The sequence below is a fragment of the Lepisma saccharinum genome, chromosome 5 (genome assembly GCF_977018435.1).
Source record: "Lepisma saccharinum chromosome 5, izLepSacc3.1, whole genome shotgun sequence".
NCBI lineage: Eukaryota > Metazoa > Arthropoda > Insecta > Zygentoma > Lepismatidae > Lepisma > Lepisma saccharinum.
Genome location: NC_139233.1, coordinates 88,880,965 through 88,903,672, shown reverse-complemented (window position 1 = coordinate 88,903,672; position 22,708 = coordinate 88,880,965). Strand labels below are relative to the sequence as shown.

Genomic DNA, 22,708 nt, shown 5'->3' with positions numbered 1-22,708 from the left:
CAATATGAAAAACAAATATCTTCAATCATATGTGTTCTTTCAGACAAGAAAGATATGATACATTCAAATTTATAATTAAATTTATTGAAATTGTGTATATTTGCATTGGCATCAAGATTTATATACAAAGGTCAACTCTTTAAAATTGTTCAATGTATAATATGATGTCATACTTGGTATTTTGTATCAACATTCAAAAAATGGTAATTGTAATCATTAGATAAGTATATTGTGATATACATAGTAAAATAGCTGGAACAGAGCAAATATGTACATTCACTACACAAACATTCAAGCTGTTAAGCACTTATGGACAAAAATATAAAACAAAAACAATTGAAGATAACACATACTAAAAAATCTGGCTTGAACTAGTTGCTCTAATACTAGTTGTCTGTGACTTTTGAGGAATCTCATGATGGATGGAAGATAAGTAAAAATGTGGCTATTGGTGAAGGATTGATATTTGTATAAATCTTGATATTTTGAAAGATTATACTTTGCAAGTTAATCTTTAATAGTTTGTTTAAACTATATAGAGACATTTTTGTCATAACAGAATCTTGAAAATGCTTTTATAATGGCTTAATCTTTAAAAAAGATTTGGAACTTGTGAAAAGTGCCAAGTTTAAAAATTGGAAGCAGGAAATTATTATCTGCTTGCATCTGCATTATCAAGCTAGTAGATGAATAATGCATTACCTCAAATGAATGTTTTGAGAAAAAAGACAAAAGTGAGATAAATATCTTCTGCATTTTGGATATGAATTAACCATATGTGAAGTTTTAAAAATTGAAGAATGGAAGCCATCTTGTAAACCTGGTTGAAGAAATTGACATATTGAGTATACTCAGATGTAGAACTGATGCATGCCAAAATATTAAGAAAAAGACTTACTCTACCTCACAAGGAGATAATACAGAAATATTTTCTTCATATAAATAACATTTATATGTTATAAATGTTCTTTTAAACAAATGCATAATTGATGCTCTTGTAACTTTTGTTATCTCTAGTTTTTTATCAATATAATAATTATAAAAATATTTATTATTGTTTGAACACAAACACTATTCATCAGCATATGTAAATTGAAATTTCCTTTTCAATATATATAGCACCATAGCTACCTATTGTGCTAATACTGAGTTTGAATTCTGACGCATAGTTAAACTATGGTTTAATAATTATTGTTATACACTAATAATATATACCTAACTAAATAAATTTTATTCAAATTTTATTATTGTTGTTGTTTATTGTTATCATGCTATTCGGTCCACAAGCCGAGTGAATATCCAGCACAAATATTTTCCATTAATACTTTTACATTTCATAGTTACTATACTGAAATGCACAGTTATTGTATTTTGTTAAGAACATTTGCAAGTGTCGTTCAAGAAATGACTTTACAAATTAGAAAAAAAATCTCATCTTAAATTATAATTTGAATTGTGAAAACTGTGAAACCATTTATTCTTTGGATTAAATGGTATAATATGAAAGTAACCTGGTTCCTGTATTTTTCACCCATTTCTTCGATCTAATGCATATTTGACATTGATTACTCTGTTTGAATACTAACCAAGTAAACTTCATTTCTGTTATTAACAATAAAAATAACAAACTTTCAGCTTTTTTTGGATCTTGAAATAAAGGATGTCAATTTCCAGGGAGAGGGGGGGGGGAGAAGTCGACTGACCTACCGACACCCATGGAGAGAGCACTTTTCAACAACCAAAAGGCAAATGCGTTATAATATGATTATAAATAGTTCCAACTTTTAAAATTTATTCTACACATGTGCATTAGACAATTATAACTTTCAAAACATGTAAAGTATTTTCATTTGATTTGAAGAAGTGCCGACTTCAGAGCCTACTCCATCGTGTTTGTGTCCAATCTTTTCGCTTTACTGTTTAAATCCACTGATTTTTCCATATCGGGTCTGTCTGAAAACGAGGCATAGATACTTGAGAACAATTGTTTGTGAGAACAATTGTTTGTTCCGTATCTCATGTTGAAATAAAAAAACACAAATATTGTCGCCTTTTTCGAAGAAACTGCCTTTACACCTTTAAATTCAATGTTATTCTTTGCAAGACCGGAAGTGCAGTCCCTGCCAGCGGGAAGGAAGCACAGAAATGTAAACATCGGTGAATAGCACCCATACCATGCACGGACGACCAAGAGAGTGACAACATGAACAAGACTTGTAGGTACAACTTAGCCGGTGTGAGGTTTTCTTCATGAAGCAGAGAGAGAACTTCATCGCCAAACCAGTATACTCCACTGTACGGGATTTACATAGCAGAAAAAGAAGAATGCAGCTGTCCTTTTTTGACTATCGTATCCACAATGTTGCCGATGTTATGTGCACAACCTTTCTTATATCGTAGAGATAGAGAAGATATGAAAAGGGACTTTTCTTAGTTTCTACAAGCGTCGCAGAAGGTTGTCCGTTTAGCTGGATTGAGGAGGACAGCAAAATGGAAAGGACCACATGTATGACAATCATATACTTGGAAGGTCGATGTGGCAATGTCGCGTGACGGGACATGAACAACAGGTATGTGCTGTGCACTGAGAACTAATAGTTTTTGATCATGTTGCATTCGATGTGAATAAATCGTCAAATTAAAGTCTTACGACGATTAAAGTGAATACTCTCCAAACTTTGAATAAATGTCAGAATAGTCGGCTTGCTCAAGAGTGATTACGCTGAACTAAATTTCATTGGAATGGTAATCAAAGTACACAGGTTCGAACACTCCTTATTTTTCTTGGAACGTTCTTTAAGGGAAATTAGATTTCCAATTGTGCGTGTATAGCCGAGTACAAAACTTTGTGTCGTAACCAGGGGCAGCACCAGGGGGCAGGAGGGGGTGCTTGCGTGCCCCTTAATTTTCTTCTGCACCCTCTTCAGCACCCTCTACGTTCAACTGAAAACACTAACATTAATATGTAATATTATGTCATGACGAGGAAGGATGTGAAATCACAGACAAAAAAGGAATATCGAATGTGTGGGGAAAGTACGTTGAAGAGCTCTACCAGAAAGAGAATCGCCCAGACAGTCTGAATGTAGAAAATTAAGACGACGTGCCTGATGATGAGAAAGGATACTATATCCTGAATGAAGAATTTGAGCAAGCACTCAAAGAAATGAGGAATGGGAAAGCAACGGGCACTGATGAAATTCCTGTTGAACTTATCAAATGCCTGGGAGATGGAAAAAGAGAAATACTGCACTTATGCAATGAAATCTATGAGAAAGGGGATTGGCCACAAGATTTCCCGGAGACTGTTTTGGTACCTCTGCAGAAGAAAAGCAATGCCAGAAAATGTTCTGAGTACAGGACAATCAGTTTGATATCTCACTCGGCAAAAATTCTTCTAAGAATTCTGAACAGACGCCTATACTCGAAGGTCAGTGGCGAGTTAGAGGAAGAACAGTTTGGTTTCAGGAAAGGAAGAGGTACAAGGGATGCAATTGGTTTACTGAGGACCATTGGGGAAAGATATTTAGAGAAAGGAAAGGAGGTGTTTGTAGTATTTGTAGACCTGGAGAAAGCCTTTGATAGAGTGAATTGGGTTAAACTTTTAGAAATTCTGAAGAAAATTGGTGTAGATTGGAAAGAGAGAAGACTTCTAAGCAACTTATACATGAATCAACGAGTTAAAGTGAGAACAGGAGACGAAATGACAGAAGGCTGTGAAATTGGAAGAGGAGTACGACAAGGATGCTGCCTATCGCCTACTTTGTTTAATATTTATTTAGAAGATATAGTGAAAACTTGTTTCCAGGGCACAGGAGGTGTCAAATTAGGAGGAAGAAGAATAAACTGCATAAGATTTGCTGATGACATGGCATTATTCGCTGAGGATGAAATAACCATAAATAGTATGTTAGAAGAGTTAAACAGCAGCTGTGAGCAGTATGGGATGAAGATTAATGTAAAGAAGACAAAGGCAATGGTTATAGGACGGAAACCAAGGAATATTAATGTGAGAGCAAACAGTGAAAGAATCCAGCAAGTGGATAGCTTCAAGTACCTCGGATGCACTATAAGCAGTGACATGAGCTGCAACCAAGAAGTGAAAATGAGAATCGCAATAGCAAAAGAAGCTTTCAATAGAAGAAAAAATGTTTTTTGTGGACCCATGGACATAGGTCTAAGGAAGAGATTAGTGAAATGTTTTGTGTGGAGTGTAGCACTATATGGTGCAGAAACCTGGACGTTGAGAAGAAATGAAGAGAAACGACTCGAAGCTTTTGAAATGTGGACATGGCGAAAAATGGAGCGTGTAAAATGGACGGACAAGGTAAGAAACGAAGCCGTACTGAAAAGAGTTGGTGAAAAAAGATCTATACTGGAGACCATCAAGAAGAGGAAAAGAAACTGGTTAGGACACTGTCTAAGAAGAAACTGCCTGCTAAGAGATGCCTTGGAGGGAATGGTTGAAGGAAGAAAAGTCCGTGGAAGAAAGAGATATCAGCTTATGGATGATATTAAATTAACTGGGTCGTATGCTATTACGAAGCGTAAGGCAGAGAACAGGGAAAGCTGGAGATTGCTGTGAAAATCCTGCCAATTAGGCAGAAAAAAATGAATGAATGAATGAATGAATGTCGTCATATTGAGCGCCGAATGATAGGTACTGAAATAAGACCGTTATTATTGTCTGCAACAGGCAAGAACTGAAAGAAGTGCCAATATTTTTCTGTACTGTGTGGCGAATACTATTTATTTATTTAATTACGCTTCAATTTTGCACGTACCGTGGCTACCCGATACCCAAAATTTTCAAAAAGGCAATATTGAAACGTACAACGTTGTAGAAACTGCTACTGTAAATTGTTAATTCGCCCGGCCCAGTGTAGGACCCTGAACTTCGTGGATCGATTCGTTTTTTGATTTCCTCCAGGACACAAAAACAACTTAAATCGCCGAATGCATGCAATCTGGGTTAACGTAAACTTCTTGAGAAGTGGGGGAATCGTCTAGTTCCCCTTCTCAAGAAAATTACGTACGCCCTTAAACAACCCAGATAAATTCTCTCCAATCCACTACATTACGCTACGTCTAGTCCTTTTGCAAAAGAATAATCACTTAGTCTATTTTTTGAATTGATCAAAATTAATATTCCATTTAAACAAACTTTTATTCATAGACAGATTAGTTTTTGTAAAAAGGGTAACAGTGACTTTATCAGAACAATATTTTTAATATTTTAAATTATGCAAAATGTAACAGTTCAATGAAAATTCCCTGAGTCTATAAATGTTTACAAATTGGAATTAAACGAACCTCCAAGTACTACTTTCACCTTCGCTTATTCCCTACTTTATCCTTTCTTATTTATAGTTCCAATTTAAACAACTTACAATAAATAACAATGATCTCTCCCCAAAATTTAGTTTGTATATATATATATATATGCATTCAATCCCTTCCCAAATCTTCATCAAATATTAAAACAATCAAATATAAATACCTACACCCTGTCATGAAATACATCTCAACAATTGTGGAAAAAGTATTCGAGATGTTGCCGAAACAAGTCATTGATCAGGTTATCAAATAAAAGGGGGTACTCGCAATGTTCCAGCCGGTTACGGAGTGGAGAGACACCCAAAAAATATGATTTAATACTACTTGATTTCTTTGTAATAACCAATTCAAAAATAAGTGGCTCAACAATTTAGAAGGATTAATCGGTTACTACACAATTCGCGTATGCATGTTAATACAATGAATTTGACAAAAGCCCCATATCGACCTTCTTCCTTCCCCGTTACATAATGGCAAAAAGTCCTGATGACTAGGATAAAATGGGCAGCTCAAAACGTATAACGTTAGCTACAATGCCATGCCATATACGCCACAAAGGGGAAGAAAAGGTCGGGCTCCAGTTTCGCGAACTACTGTACATACCTGTTCGTCTCTCCGCTCCGGCTGGCGAGTAATCCTGGTCTGTCCTGGGCAACGCGTGTAAGAGATCTCTATCGTGACTGTTCGCTCTCCCAGCTCCGACCGCTGGTCAAACGACGAGTCTATTACGCATGCGCGAGTGACGACTCGAGGCAGCAAACGGCCTCTGTCGAAAAACTGCGCAACTTGATACATCACGTAATGATCCATGAATTGTTTTGGCGCATGACATATCTTACTCTCGTAAATAAAGAGAAGAGAGTGACTGTGGCGGGATGATATTTATGTAAGTATATATCAACCGTCACAACCTCCCTCTGCTCCGAAAAATCCAGGTCACACAGGCATAAATTTAACAATAGAAAACCATAAAATTACACCCCTAGAATGACTAAATACATATTCTTAAAATTGCAGCAATTAAGTTTTTTTTATATATTTGGATATACTCTTTTTGTTTTTTGTTTTTTGTTTGTTTTTTGCAAATTTTCTCCAATTTCTCCCATAATGAATTACAATACCCAAGAAAAATTTTTTGATACCCATAATTATTGAATTAATTATATATATAGACAAATGAGGTCCAATTCATGATTAAATACAAGCCACTAATAATACAGAAATATACACATCCTTGTGGCAACCATTCAACAATGCATTAGAGGAGATCCACTCCGCAAATATAGCAAGTAACTCATTTTAATAAATATGTCTAAAAGTCTATAAGACAAGATTAAAATAATATCATATGGTTAATCTGAATAAATATTGGGAGAATGTATCCCAAGATATAAATGACAATAAATAAATATATTATAGTACTCTGATAATGAAAGACTAGTAATAATAAGAGGCATTATGAGCCCATATCTATACATACATATATATATCCCACTTATATATTTCAATGAGGAACACCTATATAGCACCACACAATTTCATATATCACTGAAAGAAATTTTAAAGAAGGTGTCCTGCTTTTTGTTTAACCAAGTTTCTGCACTACAAATATATTTCAAGTTTATAAAATCCCATTAAGTCCATGGTGTTGAAATAAATTTTACCCAATATATCGTATGATTTCGCACAATACAAGTTCCTGGTGACAGAAATCCTAATAAATGTTCATATATAATTACAATCATCTTCTAAGAATCCCTATGCTTCCTGCACAAGTTACACAAGGAAGAGAAAAAAACTCGACGAAAATATCCATATAAGAAAAGGGGATGTTTAATCCTGTAATCGGGAACATCCTATACAGTTCATACATTTACAAGGCAAGACGTGTATATAATTCAATCCCAAGGAATCCTTAAACCATTCCATCTTCTTGAACAAGGTAATTTCGTTTTATAACAAAAGACATACTTCAATACATGGCCATCAATGGAAGTATCATCACTAGAGGTCTTTTAAGGCAATACACTAAGGTCACGATGCGGCATATTTTTCTTAAATTTGGTCACAAAGTGCACATTACATATCGTAATTTCTTCTTCGTCGTAAAACACTATCTGCAAAACATACCTGAGGAACACCAGAGTCAATCGGTACTAATCCCAAGTATCCGTACTAGAATCCTTTTCCATCAGGGGTCAAAGAGATGCAGAGGTGACGATCTGAGTAGAAGAAAGTTTAAATCCATTTTTTCTAGTGCAGTTGATAAGCGAAGATCTCCAGATAGACAACTGTGACGTATGACTGCAGGCAAAAAGGCAGAATCTGATAGCAGGGCACTTCGATGAAGATGTCGATATGCTCAATAGGTGTAGTAGGTCATCACGGTACAATTCTCCACGAAATGATAACATGAAAATAAATACAAACCAAAATTTACTAATAAGAGGAGAAAAGAAGGAAAAAGCAAGAATTATAGGAAAGAAGAAGAAGAATACCATATGATTAACATATACAGATGTACATTTCTACCAGAAGGTGAAATTATACGTCTAATGCATAAAGTTATTAGTTGTTTACATTATATTCCGATTGTCTACGATCATTATTAATGCTCTGATTAAATTTGCCTCCGGACCGTACATTGGCCGGTAATTTAACACGGCAGTTAGCCTTAACATGGCCCCATTTTAAACATCTATAGCATTGTTTATTAAGTCTAGAAACACTAGAAGTAGGTATATTGCCTGTGACCTGATTTGAAGTTGTCGCCATCAACCTATGATTCTCATAATCCATCCTTTCATCATTTACAGGAGCGCGTGAAAAATTCCGCTCCAATGGAGAAATTTCCTGACTGGAGTCAAGAAGATTAATTAAGCAAGCCCCGAGATCAATGTTATCTTCTGAAACTGTATCATCTAGATCATTTAAAATATTAATATCTGACGTATCTCGAACATGGTAAGGTTTAAGATGCATAACATGCATCTTACGAAGGTGGCATTCAGTTTCCGGGTCAACCAGAAGAGCGGTAACTGGGCCTACCAACTTCAATATTTTTGCAGGTCCCGCCCAACGTTCCATTAGTTTTGCAGCCACATGGTTCAAAGCATTACTTTTTGGAAAGACCTTATAGAGTACTAGATCCCCAGCCTTTAGTTTAACTGCTTGGCGATGCGGATCATATAGGCTCTGACGTTTATTCCATGCTTTTACTACATTCTGAAAAACCTCCCCCCAAAGAACAGCACGATCCTGAGTAGGATCGGCACCTAGGTCCTGTTCACCCTGTAATTCCCAAAAAAAACCCAAGGGACCCTGAAGATCTCTACCAAATAGAATCTTTGCGGGAGATGATTTGGTAGCCTCATGATACGCATTATTGAAGGCGAAGGCAATTTGTTGTAAGGTAACATCCCATTTACGATGATCATTTGAATGGTAACATATTAAAGCTGATTTTAAATTACGAATAAAGCGTTCAGCTAGAGAGGGGTTAGGATAATGTACACTAGTGTAAATATGTTTGACAGAATTTTCAAAAAGGAATGTATTAAAAATAGCCGAACGAAAATATGATGCGTTATCTGACACCAACTCGCATGGGCTTCCAAAAGAAAGGAACAAGGAACGTAGTTTATCAACTATTTGGGAGGAAGTGGCTGCTCGAAGGGGAAACAGTGAGACCCATTTAGAAAATGCGTCCACGACCACAAGTATATATACATTTCCTTTTGCAGAGCGTACCAGGGGTCCTACCAAATCAATATAAAGACGTCTCCACGGATGTCGAATGATTTCCGAAGAAAGAAATCCAGGTGGCTTCCCCACAGTCAATTTAGCCCTTTGGCACAAGTCACATGACTTAACATATTCTTTGATATCTTTATGTGCACCTTCCCACCAAAAGAGTGACATGATTTTGCGTAGTGTCTTTGCAATCCCCAAATGTGCACCGCCTAAGGGAAAATCATGATAATACCTACATATTATGTTTTGTAGAATCTTAGGTAAAACAATACAGGTTGTAGTAGATCTAGGTGGTTTCCAAACAAGGAGATCCTTATACAAGGAATAATGCTTTACCTGTTGTCCTGTCTGAATTTGACGTCGAATTTCCTGTAATGTTTTATCCTGTAATTGTATGTGACGAATATCCGAGGCTGAAAAAGGAATTAACGCTAATTTGGGTGCTAAACATACCATGGGAGTAGATTGAATCTGTGAAGAAGATAATTGAAAATCAACAGGAGAATACATCCGAGATAAACAATCCGCCACTGGATTTTGTTTAGAAGTAATATGCTGTGTATGATAAGAAAAACGAGATAAATACAAAATCCAGCGACCAAATTTTCCATATTGCTCGGGATGCTGAAGCAACCAAGATAAAGCCTGATTATCTGTTTGGAGGAGAAAAGGTTTACAGGTTAGATAAGTTTCGAATTTTTTAAATCCAAACACTATGGCACTACATTCGGCTTCATAAATGGATTGCTTACGCTCCAACGGAGTTCGTTTTCTAGAAGCAAATGCAATAGGACGCAAAGATCCATCTGGTTCCAATTGATTCAAAGAAGCGCCTAAAGCTAACCCAGAAGCATCACATTGTAAAACAAATTGTTTTGTAAAGTCTGGCAAAGCTAAAACGGTATGATTAATAAATGCTTCCTTTAAGGTTTTAAACTTTTTTTCATCTTCGTCAGTCCAAACGAAGGGAACATCCTTCTTGCGTTTATCAGTGAGGAAGGTAGTTAATGCCGAATAATTAGGTAAAAATTTGGAATAATACCCAAGCATGCCAAGAACCTTCATTACTCCAAGATGTGACTTTGGAGCAGGGATATTTTGAATACTGTTAACCCTGTCTGGATCCAAAAGTAATTGTCCTTCTTGAATAATATATCCGAGGTACTTAATACGGGGAGACATCCAAACACTTTTGGAAGGATTAACCGTGAGACCCGCCTCTCGGAACGTTTGCAGCACCAATTGTAAGTGTTTTAAATGTGTGTACTTATCCGGGGAGAAGATAAGGACGTCGTCTGCATAGTTGACTAAAAACTTGTACTTAAATTCCCCCAGTATTTCCTCTAAGGCTCTACCCAATAATTGCGTTCCCAAATTTATCCCGAATGGGACCCTTTTATATCTATATAGACCCCACGGGGTACAAAAGGCTGTAAGGTCTCTGCTGCGTTCATCTAAGGGCAACTGATGAAACGACTTATTGAGATCTAAGACCGAAAAAACAGAGGCACCCTGTAAGTGCTGTAAGAGTAAATCAATCCGGGGGAGAGGAAATGCATCATAAGAAATCAAGGTATTTATAGATTTATAATTGCACACCAGACGCTTAGAACCGTCAGGTTTATCAACAAGGAAACAAGGACTTGAGTAGGCCGAACGGCATTTCTCCACGATGTCGTCCTTAATAAGGCTATCCACATTGTCACGCATTTCCTGTAATTGAATTGGATTCAATTGATAAGGGCGAGAACGAACCGGAATATCTGTCTTAAGGGGGATATTAAAAGGGCCAAGACGACACTTTCCCACCCTTTCAGTTACAACATCGTCATACATTGAAAAAAGTTTGTTCAGTTGTACTACGTGGGAATCCAGGATGCACCCGTCCACCTTAGCACTTGCATCCTCAATGCCGTGTTCAGAAACCTCCGACGTACATAATGCAACACCCTCCGGCCAGTAAGGGAAGGAAATTAAATTATCCGGAAAAGATATTGTAACTCTATGTGAGACTAAAAAATCACTTCCCAATATCAAGGGAAATGGTAAATCATCCACCACCCAAACGTTCCATTTCCAAGACAAAAATTCCAGTTTGATAGGTATTAGGACTTTTTCCGTTAAAGACAGAGTCTTATTGTGGACATCATTTAAAATTATGTGACTAGGTTGAGGGGGCGGTAATACATCACGAAGAGAATTAAATAACGTGCGAGACAACAACGAAACAGAACTTCCTGTATCGAGAAGTGTTCGAACGGAACGGTCGCCCACAGTTGCAAATAGTACGGGACAAAAGGGTATCAAAGGATCTGAAGTAAGCGGTGAATTATATGAAATTTGTGTATTGCGAGGTTGAGTGTCCCCATCTGAAATCGCAGGTTGTACAACAGTATCACATGACAATTTCGTTTCATCCTCTAACACCGCAGGGCCAGAAGAAATATGCTTCGTTGAAATGTCCTGAACATTAACGCATAAGGGTGAAGTTAAGGAGGTCTGATGGGAACGCCCTGTATGACGATTTAGTCGACGTTTTGAAACAAGGTGCTTCTTTATGGAGTGAAATGGAATCCCGTCTTGTAATTCGATAGTCCAAATATTTCTAGAAATATCTAAGAATTCTTGTAAGGTAGAAGGTGTATGCTGTCCAATTAATCTGATACGCGTATCCATTGATAAATTGTTTAATATTTCACGAAGCAAACGATTATCAGCCCATGCTAGTTCCAAAACTCTGGAGGCATCAATAATTTCCAGCAAATAAAAGTACAGACTCTCCGCCTTCTCCTGATTACGAGTGACATAAGCAGAAATCAAGTCACTAAGAGCTTGGCGTGACACAAAACGCTGCCAAAGAGCACATTTAAACATTGGCCAGGGAAGCTTATTATGTAGAAAATCAAGCCAACAAAGACGTAAAGGGCCGCTTGTCTTTGGTATACATTCCAGAAGAATGGATTCAGTGTCCAAAATTTGTAATTTAATTACTCGTTGTACCATCAATAGAAATTTATACAAAAGATGAAAATTTGACCCATCTGTGACTAACAAATCATTTAACAAATATGCAACAGTGTTATAACGTAGCTGTAACTGAACTTCTGATAAATCTGGCGAAGGAAACGATTTCCTAAGAAATCCCAAAAAGGGGCTTACATTATCCCTTAATAACTGTGGAGACGCTTGCAAAGGTGAAGCGTTTTGTTGCGGAGGATTAAGTACAGAACGTGGTGTTTGTGGGTCAGGACTTTGAGGTATGGTCTCCAATGATTTGCTACGGAAACGTGAAGAAATCAAAGTAGTCGGCAATTCAAGACTAAAGGTACTAGTTTCCAACATATGTGCCATCACGTTGCCAAAAAAAATATATAACAAAGAATTCAAAAAAAAATACAAATTTTTGATAAATTAGAAAAATCTAGAAACACTCGGCAGTTTAAAGTTCTCCATGCCTGCTACCATCTTTTTGTGGCGAATACTGTTTATTTATTTAATTACGCTTCAATTTTGCACGTACCGTGGCTACCCGATACCCAAAATTTTCAAAAAGGCAATATTGAAACGTACAACGTTGTAGAAACTGCTACTGTAAATTGTTAATTCGCCCGGCCCAGTGTAGGACCCTGAACTTCGTGGATCGATTCGTTTTTTGATTTCCTCCAGGACACAAAAACAACTTAAATCGCCGAATGCATGCAATCTGGGTTAACGTAAACTTCTTGAGAAGTGGGGGAATCGTCTAGTTCCCCTTCTCAAGAAAATTACGTACGCCCTTAAACAACCCAGATAAATTCTCTCCAATCCACTACATTACGCTACGTCTAGTCCTTTTGCAAAAGAATAATCACTTAGTCTATTTTTTGAATTGATCAAAATTAATATTCCATTTAAACAAACTTTTATTCATAGACAGATTAGTTTTTGTAAAAAGGGTAACAGTGACTTTATCAGAACAATATTTTTAATATTTTAAATTATGCAAAATGTAACAGTTCAATGAAAATTCCCTGAGTCTATAAATGTTTACAAATTGGAATTAAACGAACCTCCAAGTACTACTTTCACCTTCGCTTATTCCCTACTTTATCCTTTCTTATTTATAGTTCCAATTTAAACAACTTACAATAAATAACAATGATCTCTCCCCAAAATTTAGTTTGTATATATATATATATGCATTCAATCCCTTCCCAAATCTTCATCAAATATTAAAACAATCAAATATAAATACCTACACCCTGTCATGAAATACATCTCAACAATTGTGGAAAAAGTATTCGAGATGTTGCCGAAACAAGTCATTGATCAGGTTATCAAATAAAAGGGGGTACTCACAATGTTCCAGCCGGTTACGGAGTGGAGAGACACCCAAAAAATATGATTTAATACTACTTGATTTCTTTGTAATAACCAATTCAAAAATAAGTGGCTCAACAATTTAGAAGGATTAATCGGTTACTACACAATTCGCGTATGCATGTTAATACAATGAATTTGACAAAAGCCCCATATCGACCTTCTTCCTTCCCCGTTACGCAATGGCAAAAAAGTCCTGATGACTAGGACGAAATGGGCTGCTCAAACGTATAACGTTAGCTACAATGCCATGCCATATACGCCACAAAGGGGAAGAAAAGGTCGGGCTCCAGTTTCGCGAACTACTGTACATACCTGTTCGTCTCTCCGCTCCGGCTGGCGAGTAATCCTGGTCTGTCCTGGGCAACGCGTGTAAGAGATCTCTATCGTGACTGTTCGCTCTCCCAGCTCCGACCGCTGGTCAAACGACGAGTCTATTACGCATGCGCGAGTGACGACTCGAGGCAGCAAACGGCCTCTGTCGAAAAACTGCGCAACTTGATACATCACGTAATGATCCATGAATTGTTTTGGCGCATGACATATCTTACTCTCGTAAATAAAGAGAAGAGAGTGACTGTGGCGGGATGATATTTATGTAAGTATATATCAACCGTCACAACTGGCAGCCTCTGTAAAGATCAGCAGCCGTTTTTATTCTTTCGTCAGCATTGTTGTTATGATTTTTTTCTTCTTTTGTTTCTTCAAGTGGTCTGTTCATGGTTTTTAATAATTGCCTATAGCTTAATGTCAGTTATGTTTTTTTTTCTGTTTTGCATTGTTGATAAACGGTTTATTTTCCGCCTACTTGTTCTTCCTTACACTGGACCAAATTTTCAGTTGCTTTTAAGGTATCGCCAGGTCGTGCTCAGGAAATTATTTAATGCGAGTTGAAGGGTAGTTTTCTTCTTATGTAATTGTTCCACGTAACATGACTAGTAAACCTATCATTTCATGCTTTTTCGAAAACTGTTAGGATGAGGCCCAATGTTCACAAAGAAATTTTACAGTTCGTTGTTGGGGATAGTGCGGCAGAAGGGATTTTAAAGATGACACAGTTGCTGTGCTCTTTGCATTTTGTCTTGTGGCAGACGGATGATAGGCTATAATGTACTATGTATTTTGTACCTCCATTGGTTACATTGAAAATGTTCAAAAATTGTGTTTTTAAGAACAGGATGATTTTATTTTGTATTTCACTACATAGTTCAATAAGAGTGCAACGTGTATCTGTATGACCACTTTCTTGGAGCAGAAGACTTAATACATATCATCATAACTTCCAAGGGTGGAGGCACCGCTGGTTGTAACATACGTAATCAACCTTTTAAAACACTAACACTGCGTTACTGAAAGCAGATGATGAGTCTAAAATAAAATTGTTGTGATGCTCCATGATATATGTTGATAGACGTCAGTGTGTTGAAAATTAATGAGGCAAAAAGGCGAACTATCATTTAAAGTAATTGTTGCCCCTCACACTCTTCCCTATTTTTGATGAAACGTAGATATTACCAGATAATTATACCTGCCGCAAAATTAGTTTGGTATTGACACTTGTGAAGCACGTGTTGAAACCCGGTCTACATCACTGCGGGAGGGTGGGTTGCTGGCATGCGAGCCAATCAAAATCTTCCCAGTGCTTCACCCAAGCCCTGGTTACCTAGCAACAGAAAACGTTTATCTCGGTGTTGCCGCTTATCGGGCGATTCTTCCTGCGATCAGATTTCATGTTGTTGGGAGAGGACGTGTTGTTTGTTTGTTGCGTTGCATTCCTGTGATATTTTAACCACTCCGTTTGTTTATTGTTTATTGAATTTAGAGTATTCTTTGTTGTGTGTTATTTTTTGTACATAATTTTCTGTGTTCTGTTTGAGTGTGTCGTGAGCTTGTGTGAAGAATGTCAAGCACAGGAGGCAATACTCGAGATGACAATGTACCAAAGAGGCCATGCACTAAATGAAAAAGGAATTCTTCTCAAAGGACAAAGAGGGAGATGGTTTGTTTTGAGTGCAAATAATTTGAGCAAGATAAAAACAATGGGGGTCCAATCATTTCTGTAAATAAAGTTCTGGACAGGACTGCTGCTGCTTTCAGCGTGTCTAAGAACACTATTGTTACCATAGGGAAAGAAAAATATAATGTGGTAGAAATAAATAAATAAATGCAAGGCTTCAAAATTGGAAACCTCAGTAAAGAAGAGGAATATCAGTAAACGCGTGACAAATTTAGATACCTTTCAGCAAGATGCTATTCATCGCCATATTTACTCTTATTATAGAAGGAAAGATCATCCCTGTGTCGGGAAACTGCGTGTTTCGTTGAAAGATTCGGCATTTTTTCAAGGTGGGGAAACATCTTTAAGGACAGTCATAAAATATCTGGGATTATCATACAAAAAAAAATAATGGACGCAAAATAAAGTAAAGTATGGAGGCATATGGTGATGTGGAGGTAGAGCTCCACACATTCTCGACCTTGACCTAGGCCATATTATGGAGGTGATGCGGTGATGTGGTTCACCAACCGCCTTTACCGTAGGTTTGCTCCAGGTACTCTCTTGGGCTGAGTCGACCACGGAGCCGCTCGGGATATTTGAAAAAGTTCCACAAACCACCTCGGGTCTCACACGTGAAAGTCAGATGCCCCATTAACTGGACTTTGAGCAATTCAGTTGTGGTATAATTGAAAGACGGGCAGACTTTAACTGCGACTTCGGAAAGAAATGATTATTGAAAGTGTATTTACAGAATAGATTGAAAAGGTAACCTGTAAACAATGCTCGTTTTGTTAATTTGTTCATGTTGTAAGGGAGAGGGAAATGAAGAGAAAAACAATAACACATTCATCATTGTTATTCTGTTTTCCTTGAAAAACAATAACACATTTCATCATTGTTGTTCCTTTTCATAACACATTTTCCTTGACACAGCGTCAGACGGCTGCACTCCGTACCGTACCGTACCGCATTATATGGCAACACCGTGATGAGTGTTCCTTCAGCTCTCAATACCAAACTAATTTTGCAGCAGGTATAAAACATAGTTAAATTTGAGCATCTAGTTTTTGAGTTGGGTAATTAAAAATGGGTTATTTAATGTTGACGTTGTTAATATTCACTGTTAAATGTACAAATGTTACAAGTATTTGAAATATTACCAAAGATCAAGCACTATGTGGGTACCTTATTATAGGGTTACATGTGTTGTTATTGATAATCTACGTTGAAAATAAATAAAAGGAATTAAGTTTAAAGATATTTCGAGCTTGTTTCATAATTTCACCTGCAACATTATCGCAAGATGCGTTATGTACATGAATATGACTAGTGATGGTAGAGTAGATTAAATTAGAGTAGTAATGTAGTTAGATCTAAAGTGCACTATAAAGCTACTTCTGGTATAGTGTTTTACATGAATTATTTGTTACTCCCAAAATTATTTATTTTGTTTGTGCTCAAAATTGAGGTTCAATAAGAGCCTTGAAGCAGTCCATAACCTCGGACCAAAAGCTTCAAAGCTATTGTGCATTCTACCTTTAACATCTTCAACTCCCGGACCTTCTGCACGTTTCCAAATTAGCAAAAGAGTAGAAAGTCACAATGAGGATGATTTGATGTTCTAAGCTAAAGTAGGTTTATTATCATAATTTATGATTAAACTTTTGATTCTGGAGTTATGTACAAATGATTGAACCTTGGGCATTTTATTTTTCAGAATGTTGTTTTATCTCCTAATTGCGCTGGTTTCTATGAGTCTCTTGTCAGCTATAATTGTCATAAGGAATTGCACATTTGGTGGTAGTGAAAAAGATTTTCTTTTGAATTGTGGAAACATATCATGGATTGGTGGTAAGTTGTATGTGTTTTTTTTAACCAGCAAAGAAAGGAAAATAAAAATATATGTAGTTTAATTTTTTTCCCATCTGTTCTGGATATGATTTAACCTTTTGAGTCCCAAGGCCATTTTCACATGTAACCCCCTTGGTCCCGAGCCGATTTTGAGCAAAATGCAGAGTTTCAATTAAATGAGTGTAGATCGGAAGTTAATTGCCCTAGAGAGATGAGTGATATACCGTTGTACGCGGAATGAACCAGAGATTCAGACTATATATAATTTAAGCCAATTCACGTATATGTGGCGGTGGGGAGGGGGCTAACTCTCAAAATTACAAAATTTCGGGGGGAAAAAGCCCCCCCCAAGAAAAAAATACATGACAGTGTCGACATGCACATGGAAATGATCGCTGACATGTAAGGAACACATAAATATTTGCATTATTATCATATGACCAATGTAAGGGTTACCTTGAAATGGCTTTAGCTCAGAGACTATTTGCCCGGGAGATATGAACGATATACCGTTGTACGCAGAATGAATCACAGATTCAGACGATATATAATTTATGCACGTTCGGCGTACATATGGAGTTAGAAAGGGGGGAAATCCCCTGAAAAATATATTTTTTTTAAAGAAAATAAGGGGTTTCTCCTCTGCCCCCGCCCCCCCAAAAGGATATGAATAGTTCAAAATGCACATAGAAATTATCGCTGACATGTAAGAAACAGAAAAATATTTTCATTTTTGTCATATGACCAATATTACGTGAGTTGTACCCCTGAAATGAAAGCGTTTATGTATCTAGTTCATAATATGGTAGCTCATTGTTTGTACTTTATAAGATATTGCGAAACTCACATGCAAATGTGATATTATCCCACTAAGGATGATCAAGGATCTTACATTTGCCCACACTGTGATGTGTAATCCATTGTCTTCTGATGACAAATTGTGACAGATCACTTCCTTCTTAATTGGTTTGTAAACAGTGTTATTTCTTTGTGGTACTTTCTGTACAATTTCTGTTGCATTTTTGTGGTGTGATAGAACAAAATATATCACTAGGCCATTTTGGGTATATCTGTACCCATGGTATTATTTGAAACTTGCTCCAATTTTCAGTAAATGTTCATATATTCCTTGAATCTTGCCATTAGTTTTACTTTTCTGACTTTGTACACCGTCAGAAACAACTTGCAAAACTTTGGGTAGGTCATACTGGGTTCAGGTAGGTTACAGCTCATGTAAATTCAATATTTCTACAGCTTTGGGTGTGCTCTGTCCAAGGCCTGTACCGTATTTGCTTGAATTCTACACTAAAGTATAGTCATCCCAGTGTAGAATTCAAGTAAATATTGTCCCCTCTCCTCAAGCATTAGAAATAGTAGCATAAATGAAGCAAGCCATGGAGTACTTGGTTAGAGCACCAGATTTGTAGTAAAAATCACAGATCTTTGTAGGTTTGATTCCCATCATGGGTAAAAGAAATTTCACCTGGAGACGAGAGAAGAAGTGTTCTCTTGAAGCGTAGAGTCAGAATAAGTATAGTTTAGAACACTAGACAATAGACAATGTCTATTTGCAATGTTTCATTATGCACATCATCAAAGTAATTAAGAATTAAATGCAGTGTTTGTCTTCATACGTATCCAAAAATAAAATGTTATTAAGTGTATTAGCATATAACTGTATGACGAATATAAATTATATAGTCATAGACTATCACTCTTGCTTCCTGATCGACCTACTTACTGAGCAAGTGTTTTGCTCTTCACCTTGAACACAGTGCTTATGTAACCTATGTTTATTCTTTCAGTGTTTCATACAATCATCACTGATCCTCATCATTGCAATGAACCTCAGAAGCATAAAATATGGTGTCCGTAAGTCTTCCCAGGGGAAAGCCAATGAAGGCATTTGCTCCCAAAACAATGCTGCCTTCTCAATAAACAATGCTCCTGTGTGAAATTAGACATTCCTGCAATGACTTGTAAATAAAAGTGACTGAAATGAATTTGCATTTGGGGAATATATAATTTTTTGGCTGACATTCATTCTCCCCTCCCCCTTCCCTCTATCTGGATGCTCATGTAAAAGAGAAATGTTAAATAACTAAAAAATACAAATACAATAATTGCCACACTGGCCTCCCCGGTGGCACAGTGGTAGTGTCGTCGCCTTGTAATCAAGGGGTTCCAGGTTTGATACTCGGTGGAGGCACACAGTGGTTCAGATCCCACTTTAAATTCTACGTCCAGTCTCGATTAGCATAAAGTGGACTTAAAACACCGACTCAATCAATCAATAATTGTCACTGTAAATATACATTTGCATGGCATGAACAACTATAAGCAGAAATTATGAGGGTTTATTTACCATCTTAACTGGGAAATCATGTGAATTTATGGAGATCTATTTTGAAGATATATTCTTTTATTTTTGGATATTTATCATCAAGACACTGGCACATCAAAAATTAAAAAAATTAAATCTAAGTTTTTTAGTAATTTGTCATTCATTTTATTTATATTTTATCACACAGAGAAGGCTAAAACCAAATCTTCATACATCATATTACTTTCTGTTCAGTATTGGGTGATCTCAATGATTTTTGAAGTTGGGATAGATGACATACAACCTGCATATTTAACGGATCTTGTGGTCATAATTACTGGCTCTATTATATGTAAGTATCTATTTCTACACTTAAGTATATTGTGCAACTAGAAATAAAAGTAATTGATGACCAGGGATCATGACTGAAACTGAACTGAAATTTTAAAGAAACAATTCTGATATGGTTTCAGTTATCCAGAACCTGAACTAAAACCAGAGAGGCAAGTTTCTCTCTTGTGGAAGTTAACTTGAGTTTCAGTTCAATTTCGGTTCAGAGTGGAATTACTTTACATAATTTTAGTTTGGCACCCTGAACTGATTTACTGTCGATGCACTGTTGAGACCAAGATATCAGTTTGGTAGGCAGGTTTTAGTTTCAGCATGTTTAGTTTGGTTTTTATCAGTGATGAATGTGATGTACACCAGTTCAAATGATCAGTTTCTTTGCATAGCAGAGTTGTCTGTTTACCTGCCTCCCACACACGAGCATCCTGATTTGTTTTATATTCTGTGTTGCTTATAGTGATTGACGTCAGTACCATCAGCTAGTGGATTGGTCTTGTGGCTTTCTAAAGGAAGGAGGAGGTGGTGCAAACTGTGGTGTAATATTTTGTCAATTGCAATTAGCAATCTTCACTGCCTGGCAAGTGAGTTGCATATCATGACTTCTCATCCACACATGGCAGATAAATTGTTGCCTTTTTGAAACATCCAGTATTGCCAATTGTATTAGATTTATGCTACACCAAACAAAACATCAACTCTGGCTGGATTGTTCCATTTTAAACTTAAACATGTAGTTCCTTTCTTTACTGCCATAACAAGAAGCATTTTAAAAATATGTGTTCTTTTGTACAGTGTGTCCGAAAAGTTACGCAATTGAGATTTTGAACATACATAACTTTTATAATAAAAGCGATAGAGACATGAAACTTTTGCTGGTATTAACTTTGTCTATGTGGATATTTTTGAAACACTAAACAATAAAACCATGCTCTACATGAATGTTCAGTATGCGGAAAAAGTTACTAAGGTTTTAAAAAAGTTTTTATATGAAGTAAAAACATACATGGAATAAAAGACAGCTGTGGAATCGCTTGAAAGAATTTTCGATGTGTGTCTATGATCTGTGTGGGTATTTATCGAACTGATAAAAGAACGATAAATAGTCATGCATTTTATGCATTACAATTTTATGGTTATTTTTGGAATATTCATAAAAAAGTATGTTTTTCCAAAATTACAAGGTGCACTGGCAACAGTGGTTATGCCAGAGGTCAGTACCAAGTGTGTCCGACATCTGGCTATTATTCAATCAATTCCCAGATGAAATAAAAGATTTGAAATTTATCATACAGAAGGATGGGTAGGTTAGATAGGGTAGGTATAACCAGAAGTACATACTTAAACTTTTACTGTGCATGCCTCCTGTCTGCCACCTCTTTGTCTCAGTTATATGGAAACCAACCAGGAAGGTGACTGAGCATTAAGCAGTTGGAAAATGAGCAGTGAACCAAACATCATGTAAAATTACAAATTTTGTCGTCTTCTGCAATCTTGTATTTCACTGGCCAACTCCAGGCTGCCAGGCTGTAGCCCAGCCAATATAGCACAACACATTCTGTCCTAAGAACTATGGGGTCTTTATTCTTCCTATTTTGCCTCTAGCTGGCAAATATGTAGACTGCAGGTAGCAAGTAACATTCGTGCTGGCTGAGTCAGCAGTTGTTATCTCACAAGATCCAGGTAAAAAGTCCTCCTGTGGCCTTGCTATCTCACTTTGCTCCAACAATGAGCATTGCTAGATGAGCCTATTGAAGATAACAGACAACGGTGCCAAAACATTGAGGAAACAATGAATTGTAATGAAGTTTCTAATGAAAAGAAGGTGCGAATACTGAATACCTAAAACACGTTATGGTGATGAGACAAAACATTTAATTTGTGCAAATGTTTTGAAGATGGGCCTGGGAGTGATAATGCCCCTGAGTGTGTAGCCCACAGCAGTCATTCCCATGAAGAACAAGCAGAGTATAGTGCGTTTGATTAGATAACACTAGGGAACAAATTTCAACTTTTTTCTTTGTCCTGGATGAAATAACGTGTTCTTTACTAATTTTATTACAATGAATTCAGAGACTCTCAAAATTTGTGTATCACGTTACATTTCCGAGATATACAGGGTGTTCCAAAATTCACAGAACCAAGATTTTGAATGTTCTTATCTTTTGTACAAAAAACGATAGACCTTGTATTATTTGTTAACTTTTTCTATGTGGATATTCTATAAACATTAAACATGAAAATCGTTATCTGCATGAATGTTCAATATGGAATAAAAGCTTGTAAGGTGTAAAAAAAATATTGTACCAAAGAAAGAAAAAAATAGATAAAAGACAGATATGGGATCTCTTGCAATAATTTTTGATTGTGTCGATCGTCTCAATGGGTATTTATCGAATTGAAAAAAAAAAAGATAAATTTTTATTCATTCTATGCATAGAAAGTTAGAAAAAAGGTAAAGTTCCCTGTGCATGTAGTACCATGCAATGAAAGCATATTAGGCGATGTGGGAGTAATTCTGTGCATTACAGATGATTTGTGGGGTTAATTATCCCATATTCATAAAAAAATATGTTTTTTTTAAAAAAAAAAATAAGAAATGTACTGGCAACATTGGTCGTGTCAGAGTCCAGTACCAGGCGCACTGACATCTGGCGATGTTAGTCAATTAATTTCCAGATGAAATAAAAGATTTGAAATTTATCGTGCAAGAAAGTAACTTACCTATATTTTTCTAACAC

General features: G+C 36.5%; 1 protein-coding gene across 1 annotated transcript in view; it reads left to right on the top strand.

Moving 5' to 3' along the window:
- The window catches only part of LOC145988134 (uncharacterized), a 131,461-nt gene that overhangs the window by 64,138 nt on the left and 44,615 nt on the right, over positions 1-22,708 (top strand). The window contains exons 9-10 of the mRNA XM_083122965.1: positions 17,166-17,299; positions 19,831-19,974. Coding sequence (XP_082979091.1) covers positions 17,166-17,299; positions 19,831-19,974 — 278 coding nt within the window. The remainder of the gene's footprint in view (positions 1-17,165; positions 17,300-19,830; positions 19,975-22,708) is intronic.